A 23,031-nucleotide genomic window follows, 5' to 3' on the forward strand; every position below is an offset into this window, starting at 1 on the left:
CATTTTTTTTTTTTTTTGGATTGACAATTTTTTCATTATTTCAATACGCATCGTTTTCAATGATGATGATGATGATGATGAGAAATTGTAATTTGAATCTTGAACTCTGAAATATTATTGGTGTGGCTAACAAAAAAAAATAAACCCAACTATAGTGGCTGGGTTATTTTTGCATTTTTTATTTCAATTGTATCCAAACCAAAAAACAACAAAAGATGGCAGCTCTGGCGCACTGGTTTTTAAAAAAAAAAAATTCGAATTTGATAATGATCAGAATTAGTGGAGAAAAAAAAATTTTTATTTTCATTTTCATTTTCATTTTTTTTGCATCAATAATTGTAAAAATTGAAATATAATTTTAATAAAAATTCAATTATATCAAATCGAAAAATGTGTGTGTGTGTGTGAGAGAGAGAGGAAAAAACAATGAATTGAAATAGACAGAGATAAATTGACCAGAATGATCCAAAAGAAACAAAGAAAAAAAAACAAACAAACAACATCTGAATATTAAAGTGATTCGAACAAATGAAAAAAAACTTACAAATTATTTGTTTAAAAATCAACGAAAAAAAATGGATAAACAATTATTGGCTATAAGTATTATTATAATGAATATAAAGTGAATGATGAAAACAGACAAACAAACAAACAAAACAAAAAAAAACATTGATGATTCCCAATTCAACGATTTTTCTTTAATATACCGATCAATTCATTATTGTTACTATTTAATTGTTGCTGTGATTTAGATGATGGTCTCATTTCTGGAAATATTTGATCTGTTGACATTTCAAATTGATGATGATGATGTTGGTGATGTTGGTGATGTGGTTGATGATGACGATAATGATGATGATCAGCTGAATGTGGTGTCGATAATGGTTGATCAAATTGTTGTTGTTGTTGCTGCTGCTGTTGCTGTTGCTGCTGCTGTTGATAATGATATATATCTCTTGATGAACTTGATTGTTGTGGATCTGATGCTAAAGTTGCTAAATTACTTAAATTTATTATGATATTTTTATATACACCGGATGTTTGACTTGAATCTTCACCACCGGAACTAATATTCTCTTCAACAACAACCGAACCTGTTACCGACATGCTTTCATCCGATGACATTGTTTTACAAACTTTTTGTTTCTGATGCTGTTGTAATTGTGATGATGATGATTGTTGATATCTGTGGTTGTTTTCTGTTTAATTTCAATATGTGAGTGTGTATATTAAGCATTTTTTTAAAATTTACATTGATTTACGATCACTTACTTGAAAATCCATTTTCATGTTGCTGTTGTTGTAAAAGATTAACATCGGCTGGTATTGATGTTAATCGTCGTCTTAATGTATCCATACCATTATTACCATTACCACCATTGCCCGTTTGAACGGCACATTCAGTAAATGTATGTGAACATTCATATTTAAGACAATTGACCAATGCACTGAATTGTGGCAATTTTTCTAGCTCTTCACCAAATGTTCGACGTAAAAGATGAATAATACGTATTCTTCGTGTTGCCGTATCTTGACGTGATAATATTCCAACCGTATCCTCTTGTCTTGTCGTTGTTGGTTCATTGCCAATCATAGATGTTGCTGTTGTTGTTGTTGTTGTTGGTTCTTCATGTTTTTCTGAAAAACTTTGGCTTGTAGCTACTAGATTAGATTAGATTCAGTAAAAACAAAAACAAAACAAAAAAAAAGAAATTGATCATGATACAAATGAATCAACTTAAGTACATGGTAACAAATTGTCGAAAATTTAATTTTATGTGAAATTCTTCATATATGCCATATGAAAATATATTATTTAGATTCCAGTGAAAAACAAACCACTAACCATGGAAACGACGTCCACGTGCCGTTTGACGATCCAATGCTTCAGCTGCACGTACGGCACGTATATGTTCTGCTACATTAGCTGCAATTTTATCTTGTTTACTGATACGTAAACGTGAAAAGAATCCCTTTTTAACGTGACCATTACGACGTTGTGGTATTTTTGTATGATTTAGATGTGTGCCTGAATATGATGGCGTTGTATAATATTGATTATGAACAGTGGATATTTCTGATACTGGTTTTCTATAACAAACATCGATTGAATGATTTCTAATAATCAAAGATCAAAAATAAAAATTCAATTTCAAATATTGGTATCGTATGTATCACACACATAATCATACCTTGGTGATTCAAGACTAAAATCTGATGCCGAATGTGATGAATGTCTTGAAACAGCACTAGTTGCTGTTGGTTGACTTTGTATTGTTGATGTTGTTGTCGATGTTGCAGCTTGCATATAACCAATATGGCAGCGAACATTTTTTGCTGTGGTAAAATAACTGCGATTATTTTTTTCCGGTTTAAATAATATAATATATAGCTTTGGAAAGAATAATAATATCAATGCAACAATAGCTGAAAAACTAATACACAAGCTCAATGTTATAACATTTTCATCGGAATTATAATAAATCGGTACGAATGCAATCCAAATGACCAATGTTGTATACATGGTGAAACCAATAAATTTTGCTTCATTAAAATTCTCTGGCACGTTACGTGTTTTAATGGCATATAATGTACAGAAACCAATAAGAACAAAATCGAAACCAAGTGGTGCCGAAATTCCTGAATTGAAATTGAAATTGAAAAAATAAAATAAAATGAACAATTGTGATGATGAAATGGAAAAGAGAAAAAAACAATAAAAATCTAATGAAATTCCTATTGAAATGGAATAACAATGATAAAATTCATAACCTAATCAAATAAAGAGAAAAAGAAATTTTTAAAAATAACCGTATGGCCATTTTCGATAAGCAAAAAATTCTTTCAAAATACACAAACAGACACACACCCGCACACACCCACACACGTATTATTTGCCCTAGAAGGCAAATAATAATTTGATTGGCAATGTGTATTATATATTATATTTTTTTTTACTGTGAAACGAATTATTTTTCAAATAAACGAATTCAGATTTTTTTGTTTTGTTTACGCCATACATAAATATCAGAGATAAATATAGCACATTCCAAAATATTTTTTCATTGATCTTATTATGTGATTGTCGTTGAAGAATGATCACGTATCAATTCAACAAAAATCGATTAATATGATTTTCGTTTGTTGTTGTTGCTGCTGATGGTTCATTCATTATTAAAGTTAATAATAATCTTATTGAAATAATCTTAAGCTCAAGAACAATTTGATTTTTTCTCTGAATCTCGGTTAATGTTTGCAAAAAAAAAAAAAAGAAATTCTCGAATTGATGATACAATTTTGATGATTATCATTCGGTCCTATTTTTTTTCACATTGAATCCTCATCAATAAAGTGATTCAATTTCCGGTTTTTTTTCATTGTGTAAATGTATAGTGTAGTGTATTTTTTTTGTGCCAAGATTGATCAAAAAAAAAAAAAATAAAAAAAATAAGCATCAATAATGAATGGAAAAAGAGACAAAAATAAAAAGGAAAAAAATCTTAATATCAAGTTTTTAAAATGAACGTCAGATAGAATGTAAAAAAACGATTAAAATTAATGGCTATAATTGTGGACTAACCATAACCATCATCAACATCGACATTATCATTATCACCATTATCATTGTGGTGTGAGTGTATAACAAAAGACATATAAAAACCAGCCAAAAAAAAAAGAATGAATGGAATGCAACAACAACAACAACGCAATATATATAAAGAAAGAAAGACGGATATCATCATCACCAGAAAGTAATGGAAAACAAAATGAAATCTGTGCATGTGTGTGTGTGTGTGTGTGTGTGTTGGTGAATAAATTAAGAATAATTTTTTTCTTTCAAGCCGCAAATGAAGCATAGAATATATTGTGTATTTAAGTAATAAAGAATATAAATTGATTCTGGTATTTTGAAATTCTTTCATTATGCAACTCATTGTTGATTTTTTTTTTTTGGTTTTTTGTTGATTTGTTGATTATAAATAATATAATTTCACGTCGTCGACATTGATTTTTCGTCACAGTAAAAAGTGTAAATTTATGTTTATTTTGTTTTACAAGCTTTTTTTCGGTATTCAAGTGGTTTTTTTTCTTTGGATACAAACACACACGCACACACACGCAAACACACGAACATTTTAAATCACCAAGTCAAGTGTTTGCAAAACTCGATTAATTATATACAGTTTTTATATGGGTTAAAAAAAATTTTTTTTTTTCAAGCGAAAAAGTTGCTGAAAAGAGGACATGTCCTCCTTCTGTGTTCGCCATGGATCTGGTAACCCTAAATGGGAACAACAACAACAACAACAAAAATCTAATAATGATGAGAAATGTTTCAACGAAAATTTTATTCCAATAGATCCACTGAGAATGGATATATGTATCGATTTATTTTTCAGTGAGAAAAAAAAACAATCACGCAATAAATAATAGAATTTTTTTTGTTGTTGAATCTTCTAATACAACAAACAAACAAACAAAAAAGAAAAGAAAAGAACAGAATTTGAGAAAAAAAAATTTTTTTTTCTTTTAAAATAAATGATTCAAAGATAAAAATTGCCAATGTACAGTAATTTATGGACTTTTTTTTTGCATAGCATAAAAATTTCAAATGATGTCCATATATATATAGAAGAATTATGGTGGTTAAAGAGAGAAAAAAAATTACAATTGAATCTGTTCGATTTTGGCTAATATTGATAACAAACAAACAAACAAACAAACGAAAAAAAAAGTGAAAAACAGAATTGAAAATAAAATTTGCTGAATGAGTGTTTATGGAATAATAAAAAAAAAAATTCACCAATATTCACCATATAGTGAACCAAAAAAAAAAACGATTTCAAATATCAGAATAATAATATGGTCAAAAAAAATAGAATAAACATTGAATCTATTTAATGTCAATATACCACACACACACACACACACACATGAACATTAAATATTTTATTTTATAGATATTGACCAATATTATTGATCGATTGGATGATTCAGTGAGTAAGTTTGGCGTGAATTTTCTTTTTTTTTATTCGGCTATTATTAACAAACGAAAATTGACACAGCAAACGTATGAGAAAAAAAAGTGGACAATATTCTTATCATCAATGTGTGTTTCGTTTCATATTTATAACACACAAAATGAATGTTCATTATTATTGGCTATATAAACATCATCATCATATCATCATCATTTTTTTTAGTATTTTGCCACTCAACAACAATGATTGTGAGAAAAAAAAATCAGATAAGTAAACAATATTTACATTTTATTCACGGCTACTATATATTGGTCATCATCATTTCATTATTCGTTATGATGATGTATATGAATGCTTTTCCTTGGTCAAGCTGATCATTTTGTTTGTTTGTTTGTTTGTTTTTGCTGATTTACACAACATTAATATAAGTCTAGATATAGATGGATAATATAGTTCTTTCATCTTATTATAACAAGATATAATATTAGAAATTCAGAATAATAAAGCTAGGAGAAAAAACAATATGAATCACAGGGATAGCCATGAACCAAAAAAAATGATGATGTTGTTAATATAATTATTATTTGATTAGATTCGATTAGATTTCTAAATAATGATAATATTCATATGGAATTTTTGTTTTCTATTATCATAAATCCAATTTCCAATTTGTATTGGTTTATTTATTGGTTTTTTTATATCAAACTTTTCAAATAATAAGACATACACAATATGTTGATGTTGGTATGAAATTTGTAAATTTTTGTTTGTTTGTCAATACACACAACAAAATCGTTAATATGAAAATTTTTTTTTAGCACCAGAAACAAAAAAAAAAATTCAATCAAATTACATTAGATATATATTATGGATAGAGAACAACAACAACAACAAATAGATTGATGATGGTCAAGTTGTATATATACATATATAGTTGGTTAATATTATTATTATCATTTGGTGTATATATATTATAGAAGAAAGATTCTATTATATATATAACTAATTTGTATTTATTTATATGTGTGTATAGTAATAGTAATAGTAATAATAATATGATTTCAGAAATTGGCAACAGCATACTAATACTCGCATTTGTATCATTATAAACAACAACTGGATGATGGAAATAGAAATAGAAATAGAAATACTACCCTTTCAGAATTAGTAATATAATCAATCTTTTTTTTTCGCAATCGTAAAAAAATGGTCAGTTGGCTATTATTGGATTGTCAAATGAAAGCAAAACAAAAAAAAAAACAAAAGAAAAAAAACTAAAAGCCAATGTGGCAGAAAAACATAATGAATAAAACCATATTATACACAACGAATATTCGATAATTTTTTGATACCTATCGATATATACTGTAGAATGTAGAATAATTTTAAGCTCTAAACATAAAACCATATATATATATTTATTATAATCACGATGATGATGATGATGATGACGACATATAAATAAAGGAAACAAAAAATTAATGTACTCTTTCTTTTTGACGTATACACAAATGGTGATAGTTGATTTGAATCCGGATTTGTTTTTTTTTCCATTATATTCTAAATTCAGTCAATATTTATATACACACACACACATATTCGCACACACATGTGTTGCTATCAGGAAGACGAGAAAAAAAAAATAACATATTGATTGGATTTCAGTTTTTCTATATAACCTTCAGCCACCAACAACATTTTTTTTCCCTTTCATTATCATCATCATCATCATCATCATTGTTATTTTAATGTTAACACCTCGTCGTCATCATCATCATCATCATTATTATTATTATTATTATTATTATTAGACATTTTATTTGCCTATAAACAGAATAAAACGTGATCACACACACATAAAAACAGCCATCTACCCGGGTCTCAGGATTGATGATGATAGAATGTAGAAAAAAAATTACATAAAAGAAATACACACACACACACATACACATAAAACAAGAAGACAATTTACATGGTAGCAACAAATAAACAAATAAACAAACAACAAACGAAAAAGCTTCAATATATTACAATATATAATTCCGTTATTATTTCTGTCTCATTCTCTCTCTCTCTCTTTATTTATTCCGGTATAACCTTCTTTTGTTTTTTTCCTATTTATATATCTTCGTTTTTTTTTGTCAGTATTTGTCAATAATGTTGCTGTTGATGATTATGACGATGGTATAGTAGTCAAATTCGATCCAGTTTTATTATAAACATACATATACACATACACTTGTAACAATGTGATTATTTTTTTCCATCCATCTCTCTCTCTCTCTCTCTCTCTCTCTCTCTCTCTCTCTCTCTCTCTCTCTCTCTCTCTCTCTCTCTCTCTCTCTCTCTCTCTCTCTCTCTCTCTCTCTCTCTATTTTTTCATTTAACTTGATCATAATTCTGTACTATTAGCAATGAGATAAAACTATGAATAAATAAGAAGAAAAAGACTTTCAAGAATTTTTGCCATCATTGTAAGAACAACAACAACAACAACAAAAATGATTGACTGAATGATGTGTAAAGTGATGGCAATTTGATTCAAAATATTCAAAGAATAAAATAAAACATACTGGTGCATAGACACACACACACACACACAAAAAAAAATCTGAAAATAAAGATATACATAAACAAGTGAATAATAACCATATATAGTATATATATAACAAGATAACGAGATTTCACTATGAAAAGATATATTGATTTAAGTAAGAATGACTGCTGAATAAAAAAAAAAGAAAAAAACTATGAACCAGACAAATAAGAAGAAGAAAAAGAGAGAGAGAGAGAAAAAAAACGGTCCAAAATGGTTCAGGAAAAGATGAATAAATAAAAAAAAAAATAAATGAATGAATGAATGGATGAGAATCAAATAAAAAAGATTCAAGTTTAGTGTCAGCAATGACAAAAAAAAAAGAAAGAAGAAAAACTTGTCGTCTACCATCAATGAATTTTGTTAAACCAAAGATCGGAAACGAACAAACGGATGAATATATATAAAAAAAATCGAAAAAACGAGAAAAAAAAATAAAAATAAACCAGAATTCCAATGTTGTAAAATTTTATTCAGAAATAAAAAGAATTTTTGCTTTTTTTTCTTGGTATTTTTGTTGTTGTTGTTGCCGTCGTTGTTATGTATCATCATCATCATCGTTGTAAATGGATAAATCGAAATAATCGGTTCCAGGATCGAATCCCATTACTATTATCTATGTATATGTTTGTGTATGCAAAAAAAAAGACTATTCATCTTGTTCATACTTGAGTATAATTTATCTTGATATTTTTCTTCTTCTTCATTCCATTAATGCATTTCTATATCTCATTCATTCACATATACTTATTTAATCTAAAAAAATTGGCTGAATTTTAATGGCTGGATGTATGGTTGAAATTTGAGAACAAGATCCAATCGAATTGACCAAAATTGGAATAGAAATTTATTTCAATTTTCAATATAAAAAAACAGCTAAAATTTCTTTCTGTTAATGAGTAAATGGTTCTCTTCCAGAATGTTCGACGTTGGTACGTCTTATATGAATTGTCCAAGTGAGCAGAAATTGGTTTTCTTGTTTTCTCTGGAAAAGCACATGTAATTGATTTATGTTTTCTCTTCGTATCCATATATTTCATTGATTATAATTTTCAATAAAATTAATACAATATATAAAATAATCAAAATCATTTATATCACAAAACATCAATACTTTCTCTGTCACTCTCTATTAATTTCTATTTGTTTATATATCGTCATCTATGAGGGTTATTGTGAATATTATTGATGAATTGAAGACGACAATTGAAACGTTTATAATCAATCAATACTAATAATAATTGAAATTGAGATGTAATTTTGGTTGCTACTGTTGTTGTTGTTGTTGCTGTTTTCATGTGATGACTACTTGTGATTAATTAATCTTTCAACAAGACATATAAAAGCTGTGAATTTTTAAAAAAAAAAATTTCATTTCCAATTTTTTTTTGTCATTGGTCAATTTTTGAACATGGAAAAATCTTTGACAAAAAATTCGAATGTTAATGTTAAAGAGCTTTGTAAACGTTTTGATGGCTGTATTCAAGACAACAATCAATTCTATAATGATAATATCAATGATGACAATCCTTTCGTGAATGAACATCAAAATTCGAAACAGAATCAAATCGATTATGGACAAAATGAATATGGTAAATTCAATTGTTTTGTTAAATTGATCAAATTTTTTTTATCATTTGATTTTATCATCCTAGAATCCAAATTGATTGGCCGCTACAATGAAAACTCAAACATGATAAACGATAAACATTGGCTAACTCATATGGCCAAATATATCAAAACATCTAATTATTATGATAATGATTCAGAAATTGAACTATTTAACAATTTTCATATTGATTTATGTTCCAATTCGGATAGTTCAAGTGATCAAATATCATCCAATGATTATTATGCTGTTCAACAAAATGAAGAATATATCAATGATAATCGCTATTATTCCGGTATAAATGATAATTATACAAATGTGAATATTAATGAAAATGAACCGTTAAACAATTATATTGATATTGATCATGATTATAATTATTATTATGAAGAACCAGTAAATCAAGATCAAGATCACCATTATTATGATGATTATCAGGAATATAAAGAACCAGTTAATGAAGATTATCATTATCATGAAAACAATTATGAAACCGATATACAACAATATAATGATGGAACAATGGCAATTATTATCAATGAACAAATGATTATGAATACTACTACTACTACTACTAATAACAATGATAAATCTGTAAACAAAAATATTGTCCGTAGACCATCGAATATTGGTATTAAAATAATACCAAATCAACAACAACAATCAATTGAATCTATACAAGTTCTTGAAATACCTATTGATTTAAGTAAAGATACTCAGCTTATACAATCACATGAAATTACATCCAATGTCAATGATAATAGTAAGTAATAATAATTTATATGTTCAAGTAAATACAACCACTACTTGTCTGTTTTTTTTTCTTTCCTTTCACATCAAGCTTCATCTATTAATAGTTGTCAAACAGCTGCATTAATGTTGAGTACAAATGGTGATAATTATGTACTTAGTTTGAATATAAAACCATCAAATGGTGATGATAATCAATTGAATATTCAAATTCCAGATAAAAAAATTGGTGAAAAATTGGAAAAATTTCTTGATGAATATGGATTTATGGAATATTTGGATGAAGAAAAATCGATATTGAATGCAACAACAACAACAACAGCAACAAATATCGATGATAATGACATGAACAAAGACCAAAAATTTGATTATCGAATATTAGAAAAATCTATTGATGATGATGATGATTCTTCAAAATCAATATCAACAACAACATCATCATCGAACATTAATATACCAACATTATGTAGCTTTCGTCGACGAAGATCAACAACATATGTACCAACTGAATTTATATCACATATTAAAAATGATCATGATTTCCTGAAACGATTGAATCAAAAATATAATTTTAAAGAATTGTTTCAATCAACAACAAATTTGGCACACATTTTTAAACGTCCATTCAATATGTTTCGAACAAAATGATTTTAAATATGGCTTCATATTCTTCAAAAAAAAATTCTATTCATTTTATCGATGATGAATTGTTTTAATTATTCAATTTGTGAATTTTTATAATTTATTAATTTTTGACGATGAAAAAAAAATATCCGATTGAATTTGTTTTTCCGACAAAACAAACAATTTTCAAGATTAAAAATAATAAACTAATTGATTTGTATATGATCTAGATTCTAGAAGAATCTAGATAAAAATTTATTTTTGCCAAAAAAAAAAGAAAAAAAACTTACCCAATACTTTTGTATTACATGTGAGCACCACACGATCTAATGTTGGATATTTGAGCATTTTATCGGCTGGTTCACGAACTAAAATGGTGATTATGATACCAACTTCAACCGATACTAATAGCCAGGTGATTACCACTTGAGCTGTTGCAGACATGAAACGTGGTTTTTTTGTTATAATTCGTTTCTTTGAACCAGCCAATATACGAGCAATACGATTAGTTTTTGTTACTAATGAACCATACATTATTGCAAAACTTAAACCGGGCAATATACGTGTAATATAACAGGTTAATTTAGTTGGTTTAGCTATCAATGCAAACGTTGTTGAATGACATAAAAACATTCCAAACATAATGATATATGATAATTCACGTGTCGATGCTTTGACCATAGGTGTATCATTATGTTTAATAAATACAATCATTGTGAATAATGTAATAATAAAACCGATCAATGAAATAGTCATGGCCACCAATGACCAAGTATCTGTCCAACGAATAAATTCAATTGGTATTGGTGTACAACCTTAATCGAATTGAAATATAAATAAAAATTAACGATAGATACAACAGGTGTGTGTGTGTGTGTGTTTTTATTTGATTGATGATTATCAGCATTGAAAATCATAAATATGACAAGATCATCAACATCATTATTACAAACATACCTGTCAAATTTTCATTAGGCCATGTGCCAATTTTACATGGTTTACATTTCTCTTCACTTGTTAAATATTCATTTTCACGGCAAGGCACACAAATCCAACAACATTTGACAGAATCAGATTGAATATTCTAGTTTACAGTTGTTTTCGTTTTTGTTGTTGTTGTTGTTGTTGTTGTTGTTGTTTGTACAAAAAATATTTCGATATTTACCATTATCAAGAATAGGAATAAAAAGAGAGAGAAAAGAAAAGTAATTATCACACATAAATTATTATTGTTATTGTTATTGTTATTTTTTTTTTTTGTTCAACATCCACATATAAACATAGAATAATTCCGTGCTATAAACTGCCCATATCATCATCATCATCATCATCATTATAATTACTGCTGCTGTTGTCATTAACGGTAATGATGTTGCGTTTACAAGGTATATGTTCAATGCTAAACGTTGGAAACAAAACAAAAAAAAATTATAGAAAAGCAGAAAGAAAACAAAAAAAAACAAATAAATAGCCACTCCATATGTGGCTATTTATCTTCATAATGAATACAAAATTGTAAAGAAAATGATTGGTTCGATTTATTGATTCATTTATTTTCAATGATGGTTTTTTTTCACCGGAATCAAATTTAATGATGATGATAATGATGATAATGAAACACATGGGAACTACAACAGCAGCTTAAAATTATTGTGAATGGGACAACAACAAAAAAGAATCAATAAAAATACCTTGGCTTGTCCTTTTGGACATGGTTTTGAGCAAACAGATTCCGGTATTGATGTATGTTTATTCAATACTTTTATTTCAGTATAATTTGATTGTATGACCATTTCACGTTCACGTGGCCATTGTATTGGTCGATAAATACTTAAATTAGAATCACTATTCCATTCACCAACTTGTACATAATCATATTCTCCTTTTTTAAGCTCCTGATAATTTATTATATCATAGCTGAATGATTCATTATTAGAAAAAAATAAATTATCAACAATCAATTTAATGAATTCAAATCAATTCAACAATACATACCGGCCAGGTGGATCACCATTTTCATCAAATTCAACAATTTCATCTTTCCATCGGAATCGAGCATTATTTAGATTCCATAATAATATTGATCCATTTACGGGTAACATTTCATTACAAAGACCAGTAACATTTTTACACAAAGATTTTTGCATATTATGTAGACCATGTGCCATAGTCCAAATGGCTTTAACTACGAATGACATTTTATTATCCTGTTTATATCGAGGTTTTCGTCGTACGACAAAATCCTGCAATGATTCATCTCCAGTACATTGTTTTGTGAATGTAACATTATTTGGATGGACAATCACTTGACCGGTTAGATTACGAAGACTACAATTGAATTTTGCTTCCCAAAATTCTCTAAACCATGGATTTCGATGATTGGCCAATGGATTTAATTTGAAATAATGATCATCAAATTCTTCCACAATTGGTGAATAGATACGAACGGTGACACTGCCTTGAGCTTCTTTTTCTAAACCTTTAACAACATCAGGACGATCAGACCAGCCATCACTACCGACAAGCATAAATTCAGTGGTAACATTTAATCGTCTTTTAGCTTGTAATAATGCTCTAACTGATGATCCTTCACAAAAACAGGCAACAACTTTTGCATTCTTAAATTCCAATAAACTCTGTACAACAGCATCATATACTTCATCATCACCATTCGGTGGTATCGATTCCATATAAGCAATACATATACCAACATCTTGAGCATTTGTTTTGAATATTTCCATCAAACCGGATCCATAGCTCCCTTGAGATAGAGAGATTTTATTATTAAACAACAACAGCAAAAAAAAGAATCTCGACAGAACAAAAAAAAAGAGAAGACAAACTTACCATCTGTATAGACGACGGAAATATATGTCCAATTATAGTATCGAAATAATGAGCTAACCACTTGAGCTTGATGATGATCAGACGGTACTACACGTAGAAAAAATTTGAAAAAATTCTTTCCACTTAGCTCTTTACTGGTTGCCGAATAGCCAATTTGAGGTATATTAAATAATTGTAATAAATTTTGGACCTTTTTTTTCATTTCATTAATTAAATTAAATTGAAAGATGATGATTTTTTTCCAAGAGAGAGAGAGAGAAAATGACATAGAGAATGATTATTATTTTGATATATTCAATTAATTGAATTAGAAATTTGCCACTTCCTAAAAATTAATATTATATTATTATTATTGCTATTATTACCTGTATTGTGTTTGTAGATGAAGCTGGGCCAACAACACCGACAATATTTTTTGCTTTTTTTGTTGCTTTCGGGCATGGTGTACTAACATTAAAACGTTGTGGAGAACCACTAAATGGTGAAGCCGGAAATAGGCCTAAAATACGAGGTTGTTTACTCGATGAATCATCATCATCATCATCATCGTCATTATTATTATTATTATTATTATTATCATCATCATTATTATTATGAGTTGTCGATGATAATAAATGATCATCATCATGAACACTGTATACTGAACCGGGGCGAAAAAATGATGATGACAATGATGATGATGATGATGATGATGATGAACCATATGCTTTTTCTTCTGATGCTGCCATTGCATCACGAATAAATTCAATACTTTGTTCTAATGCTATTGCCGAATACCAACATGAATCACGTATTTCAATACCCAATGTAATGTTGGGCAAAATATTTGTATCATTGTTAATAGTATCGATTGTCTGAAATGCAGCTTCAACACGATGTATACCGTATTGTTCACGAACTTCACCACAGGTACGTGTCTGTGCTGCACGTAATGTTGGCTGTTCACGTATTGAAAATAATGCACCAATCACTAATTGTCCAGGTATGGTTGCTACCTGTTAATTGATTTTAAAAGAAAAAACCATGAAGAATAAATCAATTAATGAAAATTTTAAAAAATTTTAAAACTTTTTAAACATTAAAATCTTTTTTTTCACTACAATTCATTATGTTGATTATTGTAATGATAATAAAAATTTGAAAAAAAAGAAAATTTTTTTCGATTTCTTAAATGAATCTATTAGCGTCAGCTGTGGCAACACTCAAAAAAAAATTTCACACATTTCTCAGAGTTTCGAGAAAATTTCCCATTTATTTTTTCTTTTGGACTCATGCAAAGTATCAGTTTTTTTCCATATATTGAAGAATCAAATTTCGATTTTGTTCTGTTTTTTTTTGTTCCATTCATTCATTCATTCATTTATTCATTCGAATCAGAAATCGTATCAATTTTTCTACTTTTTTCAGCTTCACATCCCGGACAAATGGGAATAGAAAAAAAAAGTTGGAAAAAAAAATGGCTAAAAAAACCAAAAGAGAAAAAAAGTCAACTTGGAGTGTGAATACATTTGAACTATGAGTTGTTGTTGTTGTTTGATGCTGATTTCCACATCCAAAGCCATTTATTTTTTTTTGTAAAAAAAAAAGTAATAATAAAGTGAATTTAGAATAGAAATTATTCTACTATTCGGAATAAAATCGACGAAAAAAAAATTCTGTCTGTGTGTGTGTGTGTGTGTGTGTAATGCAAAAAAAAACTTTTGCTTTTTTTTCAAAAAAAAACGAATGAAAAAGTTTCGACAATTTTTTTTTGTTGCACTGTTTGTTACCATCATCATCATTATCTTATTATTATTCGACTATAGAATAATGATGATGATGATGATGAAAAATTCGAATAATTTTCTCTCCTTCATTTGTCAATTCAAATTTTTTTTTCGCTGCATGTTGTTGTTGTTGTTGTTGTCGTCTGTTGCACACACAGAATCATTCATACCTTTAACCTCAAGTTATTATTATATAAACATTCATTTTCCGATTCCAATAATGATCATTAAAATGTGGTATATATAGTATTTTATCGACACCATCACAACAAAAAAAAAATGACAAAATGATTCTCTCTATAGTTGATGATGATGATTATGATGTCATTTAAAAAAAAAACATAATAAAGCCACATAAAAATGATGATTGGACTAATACAACCAAAAAAAAAAACCACCACCACTACTACTACTGCTACTAAAACTTTTGTATTTAATCAAATTCACAGAAAAAGTATTGCAAAAACATGAAAAACAAAAAAAAAAATAAATTAAATTTCAAATAATTAATTCTATTATGATGATTCTGTGTCGGTAGTAATGATGATGATGATGATGATGATGATCCAGAATAACATCTAATGACAGGATGGAAATAATTACTCCACCAATATATAGTATATTCATATGAAGAAAAATGAGAAAAAATAAAAATAAAAACGCAAACGTAATGACAAAAGTTTCTCACTCATCATCATCATCATCATCATCATCCAAACATCAAGCAACAGTCCATTAGTGAATATAAATGAATGAAAAACTTGTAATGAAATGAATATGCCAACGAATAATAACATTATATAAATAGGTGTATATATGTTTGTATATGAAGAAAAAACATGATGTCCATCCACAAGAGAGTGTATAAACATGGAGAGAGAGAAAAAAAAATACAAACAAACAAAGACCAAGTGTTGATATATAGTTTTGTTATTTATTTTTTTTTTCATCTTCTTCTTGGTAAGGATCAAGTTTTTTTTTGGTGCAGCAGCAAAATTTTTTTTTTTTTTTGTTTTTGTTTTCATCATTGTTTTTAGCCACACACTGTCACATTAATTAAATTTTATCATCATCATTAATAATGATGATGATAATATATTGGCCCATGGGAATTTTGTTTTTTTTTTGTTTTTTGTTTTTTGTTTTTTTTTTTTTTTTTTTGCTGTTTGTGTCGAATACCAACAGATCGAATTTTGTTTTTGTTTTTTGAACACTCAAGTTTTTTGCTTTTAAATTTTTAAAATTTATATTATCATTATATCATAAAACTTGATTTGATTTTTTCGATTGGTTCATGATTAATTCAGAATATATATATTAGTATCAATGATGATGACCGATGATTATGATATGAAAATCAGTATCGGAATTGATTGGAATTTTTGATTTTTTTTCTTCTCTGCTTGGTTTTTCGTTTCGTTTCTTTTTTTTTTTTTTTTTTTTTGGTACAGTATTATAATCTGGTTAATTCACCATAATTCTCTTCGATTCTATTATGGATGTTAGTTTTTTTTCTGTTCTTTTTGAGTAAGTGCATGTGTGTGTGTATGCGTTCATAAGAATCGACAAACAAAATCATATATGAAGAAACAGAAAGAGAGAATGAGAGAAAAAAAAATGAAAAATGACATTCGAATTCAAATTTTTGTGTTGCAATTTTTTTTTTCTCTTGGTTATTTTTTCGTCATTTGCTTTCATCGCTCTCAAGTGAACAATTCATCTTTGTCGTGTTTATGTGTGTGTGTGTAGTTTTTTCATCGTAAAGATAAGATGATGAAAAAATTGCCAAGTTTTTTTTTGCTTTCAGATTTTTTTCTTTATTTTTTTTTATATTTTATTCCATCATTGACATGATGATGATGATGATCATGGGACATTATTTTTTTTGTTTACTACGGATACTTGTTTCAATATGATAAATTTTCAAACATGTCAAGAGAAGTTCATAGAAATGTCTGTGTGTGTGTGTGTGTGTGTGTGTGTAGTTTGTCAAAACAAAAAAAAAAATAAATAAATTGATACAAATAATCGTTTATATATCGTATTTCATACACATATTTTGGCTGTCCATTCAGAATTTTGTCACATTTTTTTTCTGTTGTTGTTGTTGTTGTTAGCATTGTGATCTTTAATCAATTTTTCAATTTGTTATCCAGAACGAGAATAAAAAAAATGGATGGATATTTTGTGATAAAAGAATGTGAAACAAAAAAAAGTTTTTTTTTTCCTCTGTCATCATCATTATTATCATCCAAGTTTTGGTTGATTTTCAAATTGATAAATAGTTCATAATAATAAATGATGATGATTTAAATGAAATAAGGAAAAAAAAGTTAATTATCATTAAGATGAATGAAAATGTCAGATGTTGATTTCTCATTTCTGGACAATTTTTTTTTTGTTTCACTTTCAAATACTAATGTTTTCAACAATAACAACGAAAAAAATTAGATTAGAAATGATGAAAAATCGACAATCGACAAAGGAAATAAATAAAAAACATGCCAAAAGTTGTGTGAAAATTGAATTTATTTTGATTCTCAAAAAAAATATTTTACAAATCTTCTTATTGGTTTGATAACAAAAAAAAATAGTATCATCATCATTCAACATATGAAGAAAACAGTGAAAAAAAAATTATGCAAATATTCTTTGTGGTTCTGGTAGTATGATGTTTCAATGATATTCAGTTCAAAAGAATGATGATATTTTAATAGATATAAATTGTATTATTGTTTCATCTTTAGTAGGATCGATGTGTGGATGTGATAAAAGCTAGCTATATATATTAATTTGTAATATATGAAATGAAATGAAATGAAATATATTCTCATTCTCTAGTGAATCAAATTCTTTGCTTTCAAATAAAATGGAATATAAATCATAATAAGCATCTTATATATATATTCATTCATTCAATAATAATAAATTGAAGAATGAAAAATATCTTTACCTGTTTTGCATGTTGACCTCGAACAATCGGTATCGGATAAATTATCAATGATAAAATGGCCATCATTATGATGATGATGATAATGTGATCATTATTATTTTTTTTATTCGTATAGATTGTCCGTTTTGGCGATGATCGATATAATTTTTGTGATAATAATGAAGATTTATGATCATGATATTGATATAAAAATTGAAAACATTTTAAATAAATTGAATAAATTAGATTAATGATGATGATGATGATAATGTTGATGTGGATGGAAAAATATGTTGGCACTAATGGTTGCAATTGATGTTGTTGTTTTTGTTGTTGACAACTGTCAATTGGCATTGATGACCTTTGCCATTGATATTGATCACTATTATTTGGTTGATGTTGATATTGATCTTTTGACCATAATAAAGAAAATAATGATGGTAATGAAAATTTTTTCAATTTTTGTTGAAAATTTTTTCGTCGATTCAAACATTTATTATCATCATCATCATCATCATTATAATTGATAGAATCGACAGAATCGTAATACCATAATAAACACATTGCTTTTATTTTAAGAATATTAACATTCTTATTATGACCATTTTTGTCACTGCCAATAATGATGATTGAATATGTGGTTCTGATTATAATCATCAAACAACAATAAAGAATATTAATAGTATCATCATCATCATCATCATCATCATAATCATCACTATTGAAAAGAAAAAAATCTGATGATCTGGTTTGGACAATTGTCGTTGTAAAGTTGATGAGAAACAAGAATAACAACAACAACGGTAACAATGATAACGGTGACAAAATAATAATAGAAGAAAAAAAATGAATGGCAGTAGTAGTAGTAGTAGTAATGATGATGATGATAATAGTAAAAATGTTCAAGAATTGGCAAAATTCTTTAATAATATTGTTGTGGTTGTTATTGTTGTAGGAATGAAAAACATCACTTTTATTATTATTCGGTTCAATGTTGATCAACTCGGTGTCGGTGATTATTAATACTGATGATGATGATGATGATGTTTGTGATCTGCGAATGACATGCTGCCAATAACATAGTAATTGCATTAACATTATCAATAGAATATATTCCATTTGTAATAACATCAACGATGATGATGATGACGACAAAATTGAATATTTGAAATAAATGCAAATGATAGAATTATTTGATACGACACAACAATCATTTACAAATATGGATGTGAATTTTATATTGTATATTGACATTGATTCGATGAATCTGCGGCAACGGTTTCGTTTGTCATGTTGTTGTTGTTGTTGCTGCTGCTGTTGACTGTTTTGATAGATATGATCGGCCGATACTATGATGATGATGGCCACATATGTTCCAAAAACAAATTTACAACATTTTTGTTGTTGTAAATCTGAATTGAAAATAAAATGATAATAGTCATCAAAATTCAAATGATTTTTTATGGAAAACAATAATAATGTTGAGGGACATTGATGAATAATTTTTTTTATCAATATCGATTGATAATAATAATAATAATGACGTTTGATGATAATCAATAAAGAAATATATTGCCGACATCGATTATAATAAGAATATTCATAAATAATAATAATAATATTTAAATTCGATTCTTGATCATTTTGTTGATAATTATGACGTAGTTTTTTTCCGTCAACATTATTATTATTATTTTGATTCTGTTCGATAATGATGTAATAACAATGATGATGATAATGTCTATAGCATAACGTTGTAGACATAAAATTTAACAGATAATATGAAAAATGATCATAACCATATGATTGATAATGAAAAATATTGTATATGGATTGTAAAATAACATAATGGATCAATATGATAATAATAATCATATGATGGGTAATAAAAATTATTGATAGAATCAATAAACATGGTTTTGATAGGAAATTATTAGTTTCAATACTGTATTCCATGGACGATAAATCATCATCATTGCAATAATATTTTTGCTGTTGTTGTTGTTGTTGATGCTGATATTCGTGATTATTATGGCCTATATAAGTAAACGATCCAAAAAGATTACTACCATGATCATCATATGATTTGTAACCATATTCGTACAATTCATAATAATGATGATGGTATTTGTTGCCAAAATTTGCAACAAAAATTTTGACATCAATATCGATACTTGTCAATCGTTGTTTCCATATTGTTATCATTGTATTGATCAAGGTTGTTGATTCAATATTCCATTTGTTCATTTTGTTGTTCCATTTATTGATAAAATCAAAGTATAGATTGTCAAACAAAATCTCAATGATGATAAAATTCGTACAATGAAAATGTTGATTGAAATTTTTCTTTGACAATATTTTCCATTCAATTGTTGGTGTTAATGATGTTTTGTATGTTGAAAATTGTATAAAATTTATTTGGATCAGTTTGATGGCAGTAATCAAACACATAATAGAATGATAATTTTTAACAATAATGATGATCAGGTTATATATATTGGATCACAGTGATATTTTTTTTTTTGTTCAGAATTTGTTGTATATATGTGAATTTTCTGCAAATTTTTATTCTGTTTGTTTGTTTATTCTGTTGTTGTTAATAATAATGATGATGGTATTGGCTTAAAGAACTAACTATTGACTAGATCATGTGATCATTATCATTTGTTTATTAATATTGTGTAATTTATGATTAACAAAATTTTATTAACTAATTATTATAATGAAAATGGTATCAAATTTATTGATTCATATATATATATGATGATGATGATATTCTGTTGTTGATATATTCATGTATGTATGTATAATGTAATATATAGACCATGGTTTATTTTTTTTTTTCATCATCATCATCATCATATAATGTCGTCAATCATTAATTTATATTATACAATATATGAAAATCACGTATATCGATTATCGTTCGTTTGTTGTGTTGGTTCATGTACATACACGTTGAATTGAATTTTCAATTTTGATTGATATTATTATGCAAGATATGCGCATTTGTTTTTGTGTGTGTGTGTGTTTACGTGTATATAAAAAAGTACTGACGACAATATTATGTAAATGAATTTTATCATTTCTCAATGATGATTATGATGATGATGATGATGATGATGATGATAATAATATAGTTACCACTAGGGATTTTCTTCAAGTTTCTTTTTTTTGTTTTTGTTTTTTTTCTTCTTAACTTTTATATTTTCGCATATTGATTCATCATTGATCACAAAATTAAATTTGATTTTTGAGCAATCATCAATCGTGCTGGGTAGATGAGGTGTAGAAATATGCTGAAAAAAAAATGAGCAACAACCAAAAAAAAAAAAAAAAAACACACACACACAAACAGAAACAGAAACAAATTAAATCAATAACGATGAAACCATTGAATTATTCAATCGAATCTATAAAAACAAATTCATCTGATTACATAATTTGTACTTACACATTTAACAAAAAAAGAAAAAAATTCGTAATAATATTCAAATGTTGAGGACAAAATAAAAAATCCACCAAAAACGGCAATACTTGGTATACTTCAACAACAGCAATCATGGTATTTCAATCTAAAGCAATAACGAAAAAAAAAACAAATCAAACACAAAATTTCATTATTAAGAATCTGTAATATAATCAACAGGCGATTGATATATAATCTTTATGGATTAAAATTGTTTATTTTTGTGTAATTGAATCTTGAAGTGAGAAAAAAAATCATTATCAATTTTTGTATTGTTTCATCATTATCAACAACAAATAAATGTCTGTTAATTGAGAGTAAAAAAAAATCCCAATAGATAAGAATTCAAACCATGATGATCATGCCTGGAATGAGAGAAAAATAACTGATTTTGGTTGTTTGTTTGATGGTTTGAAAGAGAGAGAGAGAGAGAGAGAGAAAAAAAAATAATCGAAATCGTGCACAAAACAAAATCCTATCCAATTGAGGCATCATTTAATTCCGGAATCTGATGGAAAATTTTTCGTTTTTTTTTCATTTAAAAATTATTTTTTTTTGCTCACTGTGACAAAAAAAAATTCGATAACAAATGGCAAATTATTTGAAGAATCATCGTGGAAAAAAAGCTTGAAAAGCTTGAAAAAAAGAAGAAGAAATGATACCAAATAAGCTCATAGATTCATTATTGACATGATGAAAGTTATGGGGGGTGGGGGAAAAAACAGATCAATGATAAGGGTAAACCGAACAAAAATGATGCTTAGATAAGCAAAAATTTAATTATAGCTATTGTATTGGGGAAAAAAACAAACGTTTCAAAGAATCATTATCAGACTTTTATTGAATTCTGGAAGTGTGCAAAAAAAACGTTCAATGTATTTGTCACAATGGTGATTATTGAAGTAACCAAAAAAAAAAATCAAAAGTCAAAAGATGAAAAGCCAAAGATTTGACTAAAACAAAAAAAAATCTGTTACAAATCATTGAATTCTATGGGTTTTTTTCTGGTTTTCCTTAACTATTACCGTTATTATTAATCAGTCAATTATGATTACAGTTAATAATGAAATCACTGTTTGTTTGCTTGTTTGTTTTTTTCACCAATGAAATATTTATTTTTGGCTTTTGAAACCCACTAAACTTGTTTCATCATTTTTAAGGTTTGTCAACTTCAATCCCGTGGTCTTCTAAAATCTTTAGAATCTTATTGACAAGAAAAAAAGAATGAAGAAATATTGTGTTTTCTTTTTACATGGAAAAACATGAAATTCTTAAGAAAAAAGAAAACCAAATTTCAATTCTTTGGTTTCATTTTTTTTTCTTTCATCTCTAATCCCATGAATTAATAATGAAATCATTTTATTCCTGAAATCTAAAGATCTAATAGCAGTAATAATGCAAGAAGAATAAGTTAAAAGGAGAATTTAGTGTTTATTTTTGTGTTTTTCAAAGAAAA

The 23,031-nt window shown here is 27.2% G+C and overlaps 2 protein-coding genes and 1 long non-coding RNA gene across 5 annotated transcripts in view; 1 reads left to right on the forward strand and 2 right to left on the reverse strand.

The window, feature by feature from the left end:
* Window positions 1-279: 279 nt before the first annotated feature.
* On the reverse strand, window positions 280-19,717 carry LOC124491099 (metabotropic glutamate receptor 3). 3 transcript variants are annotated; one of them, XM_075731376.1, is made up of 11 exons: window positions 18,128-19,717; window positions 13,774-14,403; window positions 13,409-13,598; window positions 12,557-13,322; window positions 12,253-12,478; window positions 11,519-11,645; window positions 10,852-11,376; window positions 2,193-2,640; window positions 1,847-2,118; window positions 1,273-1,659; window positions 280-1,199 (listed from the first exon to the last, which is right to left on the reverse strand). In XM_075731376.1, exons 1-11 carry the CDS (start codon window positions 19,358-19,360, stop codon window positions 685-687), a joined length of 5,319 nt encoding a protein of 1,772 aa, XP_075587491.1. In that variant the 5' UTR covers window positions 19,361-19,717; the 3' UTR covers window positions 280-684. The 3 variants fall into 3 exon arrangements, with proteins under 3 accessions (XP_075587491.1, XP_046909684.2, XP_075587492.1); XM_047053728.2 differs by having other exon boundaries at window positions 1,273-1,662; XM_075731377.1 differs by lacking the exon at window positions 18,128-19,717 and adding an exon at window positions 14,506-14,681 and having other exon boundaries at window positions 1,273-1,662.
* On the forward strand, window positions 8,814-10,785 carry LOC142597546 (uncharacterized). The gene is made up of 3 exons (XM_075731378.1): window positions 8,814-9,170; window positions 9,234-9,950; window positions 10,029-10,785. The coding sequence occupies exons 1-3, from the start codon at window positions 8,990-8,992 to the stop codon at window positions 10,583-10,585; spliced, it is 1,455 nt and encodes a 484-aa protein (XP_075587493.1). The 5' UTR covers window positions 8,814-8,989; the 3' UTR covers window positions 10,586-10,785.
* Window positions 19,718-21,146: 1,429 nt separating the features above from the next.
* Window positions 21,147-23,031, reverse strand: part of LOC142597547 (uncharacterized) — a 32,903-nt gene continuing 31,018 nt past the window's right edge. Inside the window, exons 2-3 of the long non-coding RNA XR_012832250.1 lie at window positions 21,561-21,681; window positions 21,147-21,405 (exon numbers count right to left, since the gene is read on the reverse strand). This is a non-coding gene — a long non-coding RNA (uncharacterized LOC142597547). The remainder of the gene's footprint in view (window positions 21,406-21,560; window positions 21,682-23,031) is intronic.

This window comes from Dermatophagoides farinae, chromosome 5 (genome assembly GCF_024713945.1).
Source record: "Dermatophagoides farinae isolate YC_2012a chromosome 5, ASM2471394v1, whole genome shotgun sequence".
In the NCBI taxonomy this organism is placed as follows: domain Eukaryota; kingdom Metazoa; phylum Arthropoda; class Arachnida; order Sarcoptiformes; family Pyroglyphidae; genus Dermatophagoides; species Dermatophagoides farinae.

What these genes read in the sequence shown, in the direction of transcription:
- LOC142597546 (XM_075731378.1), top strand. Translation starts at nt 8,990, where the DNA reads ATGGAAAAATCTTTGACAAAAAATTCGAATGTTAATGTTAAAGAGCTT. An exon ending in TTATGGACAAAATGAATATG is followed by an intron (nt 9,171 to 9,233) that starts GTAAATTCAATT and finishes TTATCATCCTAG; the next exon opens with AATCCAAATTGATTGGCCGC. An exon ending in ATCCAATGTCAATGATAATA is followed by an intron (nt 9,951 to 10,028) that starts GTAAGTAATAAT and finishes TTTCACATCAAG; the next exon opens with CTTCATCTATTAATAGTTGT.
- LOC124491099 (XM_047053728.2), bottom strand. Translation starts at nt 19,360, where the DNA reads ATGTCAATATACAATATAAAATTCACATCCATATTTGTAAATGATTGT. An exon ending in CATCTACAAACACAATACAG is followed by an intron (nt 13,599 to 13,773) that starts GTAATAATAGCA and finishes ATGAAAAAAAAG; the next exon opens with GTCCAAAATTTATTACAATT. An exon ending in ATGTAATACAAAAGTATTGG is followed by an intron (nt 2,641 to 10,851) that starts GTAAGTTTTTTT and finishes ATTTCAATTCAG; the next exon opens with GAATTTCGGCACCACTTGGT.